Raw genomic sequence first — 13,995 nt, 5'->3', positions numbered from 1 at the left:
GCCGGCAGCTAAAGCCTCGTCGGGGCCGGGGTTGCAGCGGGACCCCCCGCGATGGGGAGTAGGAAAGGAGGGGGCGTCCCGTCGGGCCTTGGCAGCCGCCGCAGCTCCGCGCCCCTCGGGGACGGCCGAGACGAGGGGAGGTCACCCCGGGCGGGGGAGGTAGTCAGAGCGGTGGCGGCACAAGCCGGGGCGGGGGCACACGCGGGGACCGCCAAAGGGAGAGTGGCTGCAAGGTTGACCCCCGTGGGGCTCTGCCTCCGCCCTCTCCCGGTTAATCCTCTGCAGACGCCGGCAGAGGCGGGATAATCAAGCGGCGACCGGGGCGGGGGGTGCCCGGGCTACATACACTCCTTTGTGCTGGGAGCCCGCGCCTCCCCCGCCGCCCCTCGGCCACCACTCTGCGCTGCGGGACCAGCTCGCCCAGAGGCGCTGGAGCCTCGCCAAGGGGGACGAGGGGCTGGTGAAGCCCCTTCCCCCTCCGCCGCCAGCGGGGGACACCGCGCTCTCCCCTTGCCCGGAGCGCCTGCGGGAGGAGGAGAGCCGCGAGGAGCTGCCTTTAATCCCTGCTAGTAATTCTTTTTTTTTTTTTTTTTTACTATGTTTACTTCCGACATCTCCGTGCGCAGCTCGTAGTAAAAGGAAAAAAAAATAGTAAAATAATAAAAAAAAGGGCCGTGGAGCGCGACATCGCAGCTCCCTCCCTCCTTCCCGCCCGCCCAGCAGAGGCGGGGGGTAAAAGCGGGGCCGCAGATCTCTCCGCAGCCCGGGAGCGGAGCTGGGGGAGCGTGGCCGCCCCCTCCCAGCGCGCCCTCCCGCGGCGGGAGCGCGGAGCGCGCGCGGTGGCGCGGCCGGGGGCGGGCGGGCGGGGCGGGAGCGCGCGGCGGGAGCGCGCGGGCCCCCGGTGCTGCCCCCGCCCCGCGGCCGCTCCCGCCCGCCCCTCGCCGGCGCTTTAAAGGAGGAAAAGCAACTAAACTTCTATTGTACCGGCCAGCGCGCCGCGCCGCCCCGGACCAGCGACCGACCCGCGCCGGGAGGCGGCTGCTCCGCCGCTCCGTGGGGTTTATCGAGCCGTGGTGGGAGGAAGAGACCGACATTCTCCCGGCGTTTTATCTATTTTTTATTATTATTATTTTTATCCGTCCTTTCCGGGTGGTTCTTTTTGCGTATTTTTTTTATCATCTATCTATTTTTCTCTCGTGTTCCCGCACCGCCAGCAATAATCGCCTCGCTACGTCTCGCAGCTGGCGCGTTGGAGAAGCCGGTGAGTTGCGGGGTTCTGCGCTTCCCATCACTCGATTCCCGCGGTTGTGGCATTTGGACTGACACGGGCTGGTGACACCCGGGCTGCTGGAGGGGCTGCGCTCCGCGGACCTGGATATCGACGGTCCCTCCCGACGGACGCTCTCCTCTGCTGGGCTCCGGCGTTCCCATCCTTTTTCTTGCGCTCGGATTTTAATTTAATTTTTGAGGGGGGAGGGGGGAGAAGCATTTTCTTCTCGCGTATGCGCGGGCAGGTTCTGGTTATTGCATATGTTGCTTATATGCATATATATATGGGTATATATTGTACGTATGACAAGATTTGGTAAAGTTTGCCAAGGTCGCTGCCTGTCCCCGCGCAGTGCCAGCACGCCCAGGTGGGTGGCTGAGGGAGCAGCCCGGCTCCCGGCTGGAAGCTGCCGGGCTCTCGGCGCCCCTTCCCGCCGGCTCCCGGGACGTGGGATAGGGATGGCGCTGCAGTCCCGGGAGGGAAGGACCTCCGTGCCGGGCGGCCGTGCCCCCTGTGAGCGCGGCGGCGGTGAGGAGCCGAGCTGAGCCCAGTCGAGCCGGGCGGCCGGGCTGCGGAAAGCTCCTGCAGGGGAGCGGGGAGGGTGGTCCGGGAGCCGGCAGGCCGACCCCTCGGTATGTCAGGTCGCGCCGCCCGCTTATTTCCGCCGCACTTGGAATGGGTGAAGGGGGGGTCCTTTCTTTTTTTTTTTTTTTTCCCCTTTCTTATTTTAATAATTAATTGTTTTTTTAATTACTAAACGCGACTGCGCGCTTCCCGCCGGCACGGCGTGGGGAGCCGAGAGGGAGCGCTGCGCGCCGGGGGCTGGTGGCCCCGCCGAAGCTGGGGGAAACCGACCCCCGCGGCGGAGCACGGCTCACCCGGGCGCCCCTTCTCCCCCTCCCTCCCGCAGGCACCAGCCGCCGCGATGCCGCTCAGCGCCGGCTTCTCCAGCAAGAACTACGATTACGATTACGACTCGGTGCAGCCCTACTTCTACTTCGAGGAGGAGGAGGAGAACTTCTACCTGGCGGCGCAGCAGCGGGGCAGCGAGCTGCAGCCCCCCGCCCCGTCGGAGGACATCTGGAAGAAGTTTGAGCTGCTGCCCACCGCCGCCCCTCTCCCCCAGCCGCCGCTCCAGCCTGGCCGCCGCCTCTGCTTCCCCTCCACCGCCGACCAGCTGGAGATCGTGACCGAGCTCCTCGGGGGGGACATGGTCAACCAGAGCTTCATCTGCGATCCGGACGACGAGACCGTCAAGTCCATCATTATCCAGGACTGCATGTGGAGCGGCTTCTCCGCCGCCGCCAAGCTGGAGAAGGTGGGTCTCAGAGAAGCTGGCGTCCTACCAGGCTGCCCGGCGGGAAGGGGGCCCCGCCGCCCGCCCCGGCCCGCCGCCCTCCACGCCGCCGGCACCGCCACCGGGCCTGGCCGCGTCCCCCACCGCCTCCGCCAGCCTCTACCTGCACGACCTGGGCGCTGCCGCCGCCGACTGCATCGACCACCTCGGTGGTCTTTCCTTACCCTCTGAGCGAGCGGGCTCCGCGGGCCGCACCGCCCGGCGCCAGCCCCGCGTCCCTGCTGGGCGACGACACGCCGCCCACGACCAGCAGCGACTCGGGTGAGTGGGACCCACGCGTGCTCCGGGAGGGTGTGGGAAACCCGCGCGGCGCCAAAAGGGCTCCCGGCGGGGCAGCTTGAAGTCAGAACCCCCCTCGGTCTCCCTCATCACACCCTTCTGCCCCCTTCCCCGCGCGGGATTTTTTTTTAAATGCCACGTTAGCGAGGAATGGAGAGACTCCCAGCCAGTTTATTTCCTGGAAAAACAGCCCAGTTTTCCTCCGGGAGGGAGGAGAGAAAAGGGAGGGGCGGGGGGGGGGAGGGAAATAGAAAAGGAGGTGTAGGAGGGATAAACTTTCATAACGGGGTCCCGATAAGGCTGACTCCCAGTGCCACCCGTGGGCCGGGAAGGAGTTAACTCCCGCCCGAGAGCCTCGGGGGGAATGTGTAGTCAGGGAGGTGCTAGTGAAAGTGACTGCAGGGGAGTGAATGGGGCTGGGAAAGTTTTAGAATGCTTCCTTAGTATGTGACAGCGGGTTCCGCTCCCTCGTAAATCTGGTTTGGAAGTGAGTTTCTACCCAAAGAGCTACAGCCTTCCCTTTTTCATTTTTTTTCCTTTTTTTTTTTTTTTTTTTTTTTTAAACCTCCTTCCGATTTTCCACAAATTAACAGATCAGATCAAGAGAGAATCAGAAAATGTCTTTGAATACATATGTGTGTTAAGTAGCTTTCTTTTGAGGCGTGGCCAAAGCCCTCTAAATCCATAATTAAGGCAGCTTGAGTCTTGGAGCTTTATTGCGCTGTACTGCTGACAACCGAGGTTAAACTTTCCTACTATCTTTCATTGCGCTCCTCGGGATTACGCAAGATCTCTACAATTTTTGAAATCAGGGAGCCAGGGTTTGGACCGAAGTCAGTGTGTCCTATTGCACTTGAAGTATTGCTTCCTTAAAGGAAAGGCTCTTGGGGAAAGCAATGTCCAGCATCGTCACATGGGTTTAAGAAGAGTTTGTCGTTTGGTTGCTCACTGTGCAGTTCAGAGTAACCTTCCTTATGCGTAAAGCAGCCTTGAGAGTCTCTTCATACAGCTTATGAATTTATTTTAATTTTTTTTTCTGGCAGAAGAAGAACAAGAGGAAGATGAGGAAATTGATGTGTTACATTAGCTGAAGCGAATGAATCCGAATCAAGCACAGAGTCCAGCACAGAGACGTCAGAAAGAGCACAGTAGCTCCACCACAGCACACTAGTTCTCAAACGGTGTCATGTCAACATCCATCAGCACAATTATGCTGCTCCTCCCTCCACCAAGGTGAATACCCAGCTGCAAAAAGGCTAAGGTTGGACAGTGGCAGAGTCTCAAACAGATCAGCAACAACCGAAAATGCTCGAGTCCGCGCACGTCAGATTCGGAAGAGAACGACAAGAGGCGAACACACAACGTCTTGGAGCGCCAGAGGAGAAATGAGCTGAAGCTGAGTTTCTTTGCCTTGCGTGACCAGATACCCTGAGGTGGCCAATAATGAGAAGGCACCCAAGGTTGTCATCCTGAAAAAAGCAACAGAGTACGTTCTTCCATCCAGTCAGATGAACACAGACTGATCGCAGAGAAAGAGCAGTTGAGGCGGAGGAGAGAACAGTTGAAAACACAAACTCGAGCAGCTAAGGAACTCTTGTGCATAGAAACTCTTGGCATCACTTAGAATAACCCAAACTGGACTGAAACTATGATAAAATATTACTGTTTCTAATATCACTCATGAACTACACAGTCCATTGAGTATGGAACTATTGCAACTGCATGCTGTGCGGATTTAACTTGAGACTACACAACCTTGGCTGACTCTCCAAGGGTTTGGCCAGAACCTCAAAACTGCCTCATAATTGATACTTTGGACATAAGGGATGATGGGACATTCTTCATGCTTGGGGATGAACTCTTCAACTTTTTTCTTTTAAAATTTGTATTTAAGGCATTTTTCATACGAGAATCCAAAACGAAAAAGTTGTCCCCAGTTGCTGTATATATTTACACATCATATTGCCATGTAAATACCTTTAATAAAGCCTTTATAGAAAAATGTGCAACATTAATACGCAACAGTTGTGGCAACTGGATTTATACTTGTCTTGAACTTCTGTGCCATAACATTTCACAATTTTGTTTTTTATTTAAATACATTTTTTCTTTTAAAAATGATTTTTTATTTTGTTTTTAGATAAAAAATATTTGCCCCAAATATAATTAGCTAAATCCTGTGTAAAGACTTCACTTTGTCTCTCACTGTTGTCATTAGATCTCTATTCCCATGACTTCCTTTTTCTGTCATCATGGAAGTGACCTGCCAAGAGTCAAAGGGGCGTTAGATGAGGGGGAATTTTGCAGCTTAGTAGGGAGTTGTTTCTTCCTTCCCTTTGCGTCTCTTAACTCAAGTAGATAAAATTGTTGATCTAATGTGCTTGTTGGTTCAACTAGTGTTGCCCCTACATCCTTCATGAAGGTGGTGGTAGCAATGTATGTCTTGGCCATGGTCATCTCACTGCTGAAGTAAAGTTGGGATGGTATTTTTCTCACTGGTCACCCCAGTTGTATAGGCTCTGCCATTCCTTCCACATACATATAATTACATTTTCAGGGCATGGACCTTCATTCTGCACTAGAGATCCAGCCACGTACTTGAGGGCTGCTTTGTAGTAGGCTCACCTTAATTGCTTCCTGTTGATTTTAACAAAAGTTTAAAGGGGATAAGAAAATAACTGAGATGGTGAGTGTTGAAGTGGTTTAAAACAACAGAGCGGTTTCCCTTTTTAAGTGCTGAATCAGGAGAGCCAATCTTCCTGGTCAACACCTTAACACTTTATTAATGTGAATAGTTACTTGGGATTTCAAGGGATACAAAGTTCAAGGACACACAAAAGGGAGCAAAGAAAAAGGAGAGCTATTTCTCACTTGAGGATATGCCTCAGATAGATTCCTAACATTTGCCCAGACATATTAAATATATTTACATTCAGGACTTGTCTCATGATCAGCTTTGGATGGGCCATAAAGTACGTGCTTGACACAGCTCCTAAGATAGATTTGATCTTTTTCTCCCCTTTTCACCCACTTAGCTCCACTTCGGTCATAACTTCAACAACAAATCAATGAGCCCTTTGATGTGGAGGATGAATGTGCTTTTCAAAAGTTGAACCTTGCACTTTTTGATTTTCATAATTCCTGTTAACTACATATTTGGTTGGCTTCTACACGTTGGAGGACAGTGCTGCCAGATAACACCAGTGCCAGCAACCAAACTGGGACTGAGGGTTCAGGTTTTCGGTTGCTTTTGAGTTTGGAGTGGGAGGAAGAATGATTGGGTGTGGGTGTATATGGGATGGGGGAGGTTAGCATGTTATGGACAGAGTAGATGCCAAGGTCTCTGCTCTGCAAAGCCTAGGGTAACTTTCCAACAATCTTGCACATGGGAGTTGGAAGAGAAGGTCTAAATCTAAATCCCATTTGATGAAGTGCATTAGATGTTGGGCTTAAGATTTCTTGGGGAAAAACATCATTCTGTTAGAAAAATGGGACAAAGCAAGGCTTTTTTCTTAATTTTTTTCTGCATCATCCCCTTGTATCTGAGTTTATAGAAGAGGTCTGCAGTTGCTTTTTTTAGCATGCAATTCAGATATTCACTTATGAGGAAAAGAGTGATGTGAAATGAAACTTTTAATTGGATCTGAACTGTAAATCAGGACATTTTCCAGCTCTGAATAACATAACAGTTCTACTTGTATTAGATAGGATATCTTAATTTAAAAAGATATGAATTTCATTTGCCTTTTGTCGTGCACCCTGTTTTAGATATTGCTTTAGAACAGAAGCAAGCTGTTGTTCAAGAATTTATAAATTCATCCCCGTCCTCCAAAACAAACTGGGAGGTGTAGATCCATCCAGAAAAACTGAAAAATATCTGTCCCAGTTTCATGTGTTAGCAAAACCCCGTCATCTCTTCCCGTTAAAATCAGGTTAGACCTCAATGATTAATAAACCTCTTCTTACTTGCCGGCTTCTTAAATCATTTGAGAATAGTTTTTAGTTTTTTCTTCTATGTGCAGAAGGTCCTCAGTCTTTTGATGAATAGGATACTTGCAGTCTTTAGTTGAGCATCAGTTCCTCTTGCCAGTTTCCTGCTGGAAAACATCAAATCATGAACATGATCCAAATTGCCGCTTTAAAAAAGTATGATTTTGTGGGATGACACTCATATTTATAACATTCCTTATTTCATTGAAGGATTGCAAATTATCTAAATAGTGTAATAAAAAAGAATACATTTAAAACAGCCTGTGGGTACAGGGGTAAGAAACCTCTTCTGGTCATTAAAGTGCTTCTAGAATAAAGAGGAATATGGCTTCCACTTTCTGACTCAGCACTAGAGGTTAGGACATTCAGAAGACATCCCACAGGAGTTTTCCAGGCTGGACTCAGTTAGTAATGCATTGTATGTGGATAGGAAGTGTGGGTTTTGCTGCTGTTTTGGAGCAATAGAGGAGATAAGCGTATAAAAGAAGCCTCTGAGCCTTGAAGTGAAATGTTGTAAGTATTTACAGTGCTTGCCAAACAGCTGTACCAAAGTTCTGCTTGAAATACAAGAAGCATTTTTAACTTCATCTCTCTGCTCCTTTACTTTCACAGGACACTTCAAGCTACTTCTCTTCCAGAGGAACTTAAGGCAAAAATGTGGCATCAAGGGAAACCAAAACAAACCATCATGGTGAAAATAAAATTTCCTTTAGCATATACCCTCACTGATCTAATTTAACAATACTGTCCTTTTGCGTTCCAGCTTAATTTTTTTCTTGTGTCTAAATTCTATCTTTCCAGCCAATTATAATCTGAACGGTTTCAAAGTATCAATACAGGATATTGGGCAAGAATTGGGATGTATAAAGAACTTAATTCTGCTTAATTCAGCTCCCACTGGAGTCTGTAGAAATTCCATGTTTCATCCAGGGAAACAGATTTGTGCCAGTGGAGGATACTCTTGAAAATTTTACCACTACCTTATAAGAAATCACTTTACTTGTCCCTACCATAAGCACTCTCACTCTTGTAGCACTTTGCAACCATTGCAGGCAGTTGAGAGATTAAAAGCGTTTCATCAGAGTTGTATGAAAAGGAGAATTTCAGGTAAATGGAATAGAATTACTATAAACTGGAAATAAGCCAGGCCACTGCAGTTAAAATCTGAATTTATTCAAAACAGAAGGTGGAGGTGGTTGTTTCGTCTACAGAGATGAACCATGTTCTACTACACTGGATTGTTTTTTAACTGAGTTTTTTTTAATTGATCTGTGTTAGAATCATCTGCCAAGAAATTATCAGAAAAATAAAACTGAATGATAGGGGATCCTAACAGAAGCAGACAGTTTGGGAAGAGACTTATGATTTACTTCCCAGCTTACAGGTTTGCTATTCCTTCATTTAAAAGGACATTTATGGAAGCTTCTGAAAAAAGGCTCTGCTGACTGAAAACTAAGCCCTGGTTTCCCCTTGTGGTTTTCACACCAGATGAATCTTAAACCTGCCTAGAAAAAATAATGAAATCAAGAAATGAGACAGATGAGCTGCAGAGGCTAGATTCCGTTTCCAGTACAAAACATTTGAGGTCCAGCAGGTTTCCCTACCTTTGTGTCATTTACTCATCTCAGCATAGCTGTAATGTCAGTGGGGACAGGCAATAACTAAAACATTATCCAAGATTCACAACAGCAGCTAGTAAGTCAAAGGGGTTTTTTTTCCTCATCCAGCTAATCATCTTCTACACAGGTCTTGAGTGTAAGGATTTGGAGGATCTTGCTGGTGGAAGTGGACTCAGCTGTAACTCACATCATAAAATCATACGATTGTTTAAGTTGGAAAAGATCTTTAAGATCACTGAGTCCAACCGTTAACTCAGCACTGCCAAGGTCCACCAATAACCATGTCCCTAAGTGCCACATGGACACATCTTTTAAATCCCTTCAGAGACCAACACCCCTGGGCCCTATTCCACTGGGCAGAAAATGCTGGCCCCAACACTGAGTCCTGGGGAGCACCACCTGTGACTGGCCACCAACTAGATTTAACTCCATTGATCACCATTCTCTGTGCTTGACCATTCAGCCAGATTTTTACCCAGTGAGAGTGCACCTATCTAAGTCATGAACAGCCAGTTCCTCCAGGAGAATGCTGTGGGAGACAGTGTCAAAGGCTTTACTAATCCACAGGAAAGGCAGACAACATCCACGGCCTTTTCTGCATCTACTAAGCGGGTCACCTTGTCATAGAAGGAGATCAGGTTGGTCAAGCAGGACCTGTCTTTCACAAACCCATGCTAGCTGGTCCTGATCCCCTGGTTGTCCTCTATGTGCCACGTGATGGCACTCAAGATGATTTGCTCCCTAGTCTTCTCTGGCACTGAGGTCAGACTAAGGGTGTGTAGATCCCCAGATCCTCCTTCCAGCCCTTCTTGTAGATGGGCGTCATGAAAGAGTTGCAGTCACTGTACTTCCAGGAGGGAACAGGGCTGGGTAAGACAGTGGCCAGGCAGTGACAATGTCACCTTTTTATCAGTTCATGACGATAGTACAGAGGATTTTTTCACATCTCTACAGAGGCCAAGGAGCTTGTCTGTAGGTGTGCCCAGACCCCACCTCCCCAGAAAATGAGATAAATTAATTTTTTCTGATAATGATGAATATGACATTTGGTGCTGAATATAAATGCATGTGAAAAAGCTTTATTGGCCACTTGCCAAAACTATTTAATGTTTGTAGCTGCTACACAAATCTTGCTTTGAGTTGCCACCAATACACGGGAGCTGTGAGGCACATCTGTGTGGTCATGTTTGAAAGCATGAGACACGAGGGAGAATCACTGGCCGAGAGTGGACCTGCACAATTCTGGCTGACTTTAATGGTGAAGCATTTTATTCCCATAAGCACCGTTTTAATTTTCCAGTTTGATACAGGATTACATTTTGTTGCTAAATTCACCCTTCAGATATATGTCTCTCTACAGATCTTGCCATGGCTAATGTTCTGTTGAATACAACTCCATTAAGGCAAAATCTTTCTTGCAACCATGGTAATTTCCATCACAAGCTTCTATCTCTGAATTATGTGGAATTATGTTTTCCATATAGGATCAAAAAGGAAAAAAAACCACATAGAAATAAAGGATTAGGTTCTATGAATGAAGAGATTTTAAAACATAAGCTGCAAAAAAGGAACAATCTGATGGAGTCACAAAAAGTTCCAAGCAGTGAAATTAACACTGCTTGGAACTAATTAGCTCCATCAGCTTCCTTCATGCTAATTTATTCATGATGAAAGAGGAAAAAAACCCCAGGAATTTTGCTTTAAATACAACTACTGCGTATGAGCAGGCAAACGCCAAAAATTCTGCAGGCTAAAGTTAGACTGTGCGTGATCAAATATATAGCCCTGGTCCCACAACCATGTATCTTTGAATCCCTTAGGACATCCCCCTGGACCGCTGGGGTTGCAGTTGCACAGCAGCACTCCCATTTCCCAGCACATTTTCTTCCAGGCGTCATGCGTGTGCGAGGGGCTGCTCGTAGGGATGTAGCTCCTGGAGTGAGAGCTTCTTTCCACTCCTTTTTCTCCATTAATCTGCTCCGTGACGACAGCAGAACCAAACAAAACTTCTCGGAGCAGGTAGTTCCTGTGATCTAGTGCCCGGCTGAGTGTCTGACAAAGCCCTTTTTGGCTTGTGACCAAGGCTGTGATGCTCTGCGGATGAATTAGGGAAGAGGGATCAACGCTGCAACTGTGTAGATACAGCAAATGTGAGCTAAAGGTTTGAGTGCTTCCCTATGGTACGGAAACATCCCCGCTCTGCCTCCCCTGCATAAAAGTGGTGTCTGCAATGCCAGATGGTCTCTACCCCAGCACTGGACAGACCTCGCATTGCTAAGCTTCCAAATTTATTTAGTCTTATTTATGCAGTTAATTTAGGTTTATACAGTCTGATATAGGCAACGATATGGGTTCTCATTTGACTGCACTACAATCTCTCCTTAATAATTTGGGTTTATTCATATGTCTCAGGAAAGAAAACGTGCTCTGTAACAACTGCTGCCTGGACAAGGCTTTCCAATAAGAGCACTTTCAGGAGTCATAGAATCATAGAATCAGCCGGGTTGGAAAAGACCTCTGAGATCATGAAGTCCAACCCTTGATCCAACACTGCCGTGGTTACTGGACCACAGCACTAAGGGCCACATCCAGTCTCATCTTAAAAACCTCCAATGACCGAGACGATGTTTAAGTATCTAAACACAAGTAAAAATGTAGAACATATGATGAGAATGCTGGATCAGACAGCAAAAATGAACTTTCCACACCCCGTTTTCCTCTGGGTGTTCCACTATTCCACACTTTACTAATGTATTTTTAGACTACATTATGAAATCATGAATAGAGGAATAAACTGAATCTAAATTAAAAGGATACAACAAAGTATATAGCAAGCATTATGCTATAAACCATGTTCAATGCACATAAAAATTTCAGAGAAATCAAACGTGATCCATTAGTTCTGAGGAACCTGAACAAAGATATTTATGCCTTGGACTAGGCTGTCTTTTCACAGTAAACAGCATCACTACAGAATTTGCTGCAACTGAGCTTTCAAATATTAGAGTTTTATAGTATTTAAATGTGTTGGACAGGAGATGAAAAGGGAATTTGGGGGTTTTTGTATTTTGGTTTGGTTTTTTGTTTGGTTGGGTTTTTGTTTGTTTTTGTTTTATGTGTTTGTTTGTGGTTTTTTTTTTACTTTTATCAACTAAGTATATTTCATAGAGATTTTCCAAAAAGAATCCATCAGACTCTAATAGTTCATCATGTATTGGCTGCAGACATTGTGATTTGCAATGGATTCAGAGAAGAAAATCCATAATATTTTGATAAATTGTGCTGTTTTATAATATTAATTTGAGCTGCAAAACTCCTCTCATCTTGGGCAAAGCAGATTTTTCTTTGGGCACACGTAAAATCTTATTATGTGTTCTCATTATCATTCATCATTATGGTAAAGATTAAGATCATACTGTATTGTGCCTAGACTTGAACACTTTAAGGGAATGTAAAAGGCTATATGAATATCTTATGAAGTGATTGCAAAATAAAATTGACATCAAAGTGATTCAACTATGTAACATATTATTCCCTCTCTGTAAAATTGGATTCTTACTGAAAAAAGCTTTTCTTCTTTTGAATTTGTGAAAGAAAAACATAAGCCTCCTGCCCTTATGGATCAATACAGCATTTTCCCATGTTTACAAGGACAAAATTATGCATTCTCATGTGTACTTTTATTTGAAATTTAATTTTTGATACTTGATTAAATTAAATCCAGCCCTTCCCCATTCATTTCAGCATGTTGCCCTAAAACTGAGACCTGAGTGTGACACCCAAAACAGTGAGCACAAACTACAAAAGCATTACGGGACTCCAGGGGCCAAAATAATCCCAGATATTAATGACCTGCTTGGCAAGTGGAGGAAAATGTCTGGGCAGCGAGGTGGCTGCCACGGAGGTCTGTGCAGCAGCAGTGTGTCACCCATTCTCCAGCTCCTTTTCAACCTCCTTTTTCTTGAAATTGGTAGTCAAATTCCCACTCACATCACACAGTCATATTTGGGAATGCTACTTTCCGGAAGATTTTAAGCTCAGCTGACGTTTCCATGAGGTTTCTCTGTAAGTGTGCCTGTTGGTGGCCCTTGAGGACCTTGCTCGGAGGAACATAAATCCCACCAAAGAGCGACGGCTCCTGGAGAGACACAGTGCATTCACATGACACAAAGTATTGATCCAGTGTAACTATACTTTGCCTGTTCAAATCTGCTCAAAATGCTTTGAATGATAAACTTTGTCCTGCCAGATGTTTATGACAATTTGGTGTCCTGCCACAGCTTCTCTAAAGTCTCACGAACACCTCATAGTTTGCAGATCAGTGATGGTGTTCATATGAATCATATTTGTGCTGTTGGATGCTCCAGCCATGCATGGTTTCAGTTTTGTGATTATGAGGCCACTGCAACTTAATTATTCCCTAATTTAGTTGTCTCCTTGTAAATCAGCTTTCAGTTGATACCTTCCTTTGTCTTGGTACGCATTAAGAGCAATATCTCAGCCTCTTCACGAAGCACCACACAAGCCACAAAAACCTTATTGACTCCAGCAGGGCCAGGATTACAACCTTAGTTTTGCAATCTTACTTTAATCTTCTCTTAATTAATTTAATTCTGATATCATTATCTAGATTGCCCCCATTCATTCAGCATCACAGCATCTATATCTCATTCTCACTGGCAGGCTTAGTAACTTTGCAAATGGGGCAGCTCTATCTCCCGTTCCTACCTTTTGATCTTTACTAACAACTTTGCCTTAATGTCTGCTGAGCTCAGCCTTTTATCAGGCAGAGCACTCCACCTCCCTGGTAGAGGGGGCACTGCTCTGATCAACGTAGGTATGTGGAGCTGAATTTTTTACTGTCTGCCTCTCAAGGTGATCCTGCTGGTCCATCCTGGCTCTCCAGCCGTTTTAAAACCAGTTCAACCAAATCCAATTTAAACTGAACGGCAGACAGCATTTCATAAACTTTTACCAGCCCATTCACAGTTTAGCTAGTTTCAGGACCTGTGTTGTATCTTCGGGGGGAGTTTCTTCTGGTATCGGCCTTGGTGGACAGTGCTAGTGTGGGTGGGCAAGCACAGTAACCCATAGCTTGCAGTAGGTAGTATAGGCTGAAAAGTATATAATCCATACTGTGCTGTTATTGCATTTACTCGGGTTTATGAAAGAGCTCAGCTGTTGCCTTCTATAGTGTTATTAGTGACACAAAGATGCAATTCTGCTGCCATTTTTACAGTTAAATTTTAAGGTCCAAACTATTCCATGGTTCTCTGACTCAACAGACAAGCCGTCCCTTCTTCTGCTTGTCCGCGGTGTGACTGTGACTCAGCTGGTGCGAAGCAGGGACCCAGCAAAGAGGACAGGCATTGCAACCAGGTCAGAGCAAGAGAAGCCCAGGGGTCAGGGTGCAGACTGGCATAACTTGGACCCCAAACCATCCCATATGACTGGGATAAAAATTGTTATTCTGGTATAAT

The 13,995-nt window shown here is 46.6% G+C and overlaps 1 protein-coding gene across 1 annotated transcript; it reads left to right on the top strand.

Moving 5' to 3' along the window:
- Positions 1 to 997: 997 nt before the first annotated feature.
- MYC (MYC proto-oncogene, bHLH transcription factor) lies at positions 998 to 5,072 on the top strand. The gene is given in 11 exon segments (XM_032712129.1): positions 998 to 1,261; positions 2,181 to 2,591; positions 2,593 to 2,769; positions 2,771 to 2,888; positions 3,950 to 4,060; positions 4,063 to 4,137; positions 4,140 to 4,181; positions 4,184 to 4,332; positions 4,334 to 4,397; positions 4,400 to 4,470; positions 4,472 to 5,072. Coding segments are annotated over 10 exon segments (1,242 nt in total). The 5' UTR covers positions 998 to 1,261; positions 2,181 to 2,195; the 3' UTR covers positions 4,511 to 5,072.
- Positions 5,073 to 13,995: the final 8,923 nt, after the last annotated feature.

This window comes from Chiroxiphia lanceolata, chromosome 1, assembly GCF_009829145.1.
Source record: "Chiroxiphia lanceolata isolate bChiLan1 chromosome 1, bChiLan1.pri, whole genome shotgun sequence".
Lineage (NCBI taxonomy): Eukaryota > Metazoa > Chordata > Aves > Passeriformes > Pipridae > Chiroxiphia > Chiroxiphia lanceolata.
Note: the sequence above shows the minus strand (reverse complement) of the source record. Positions and strands in the feature narration are given on the sequence as shown.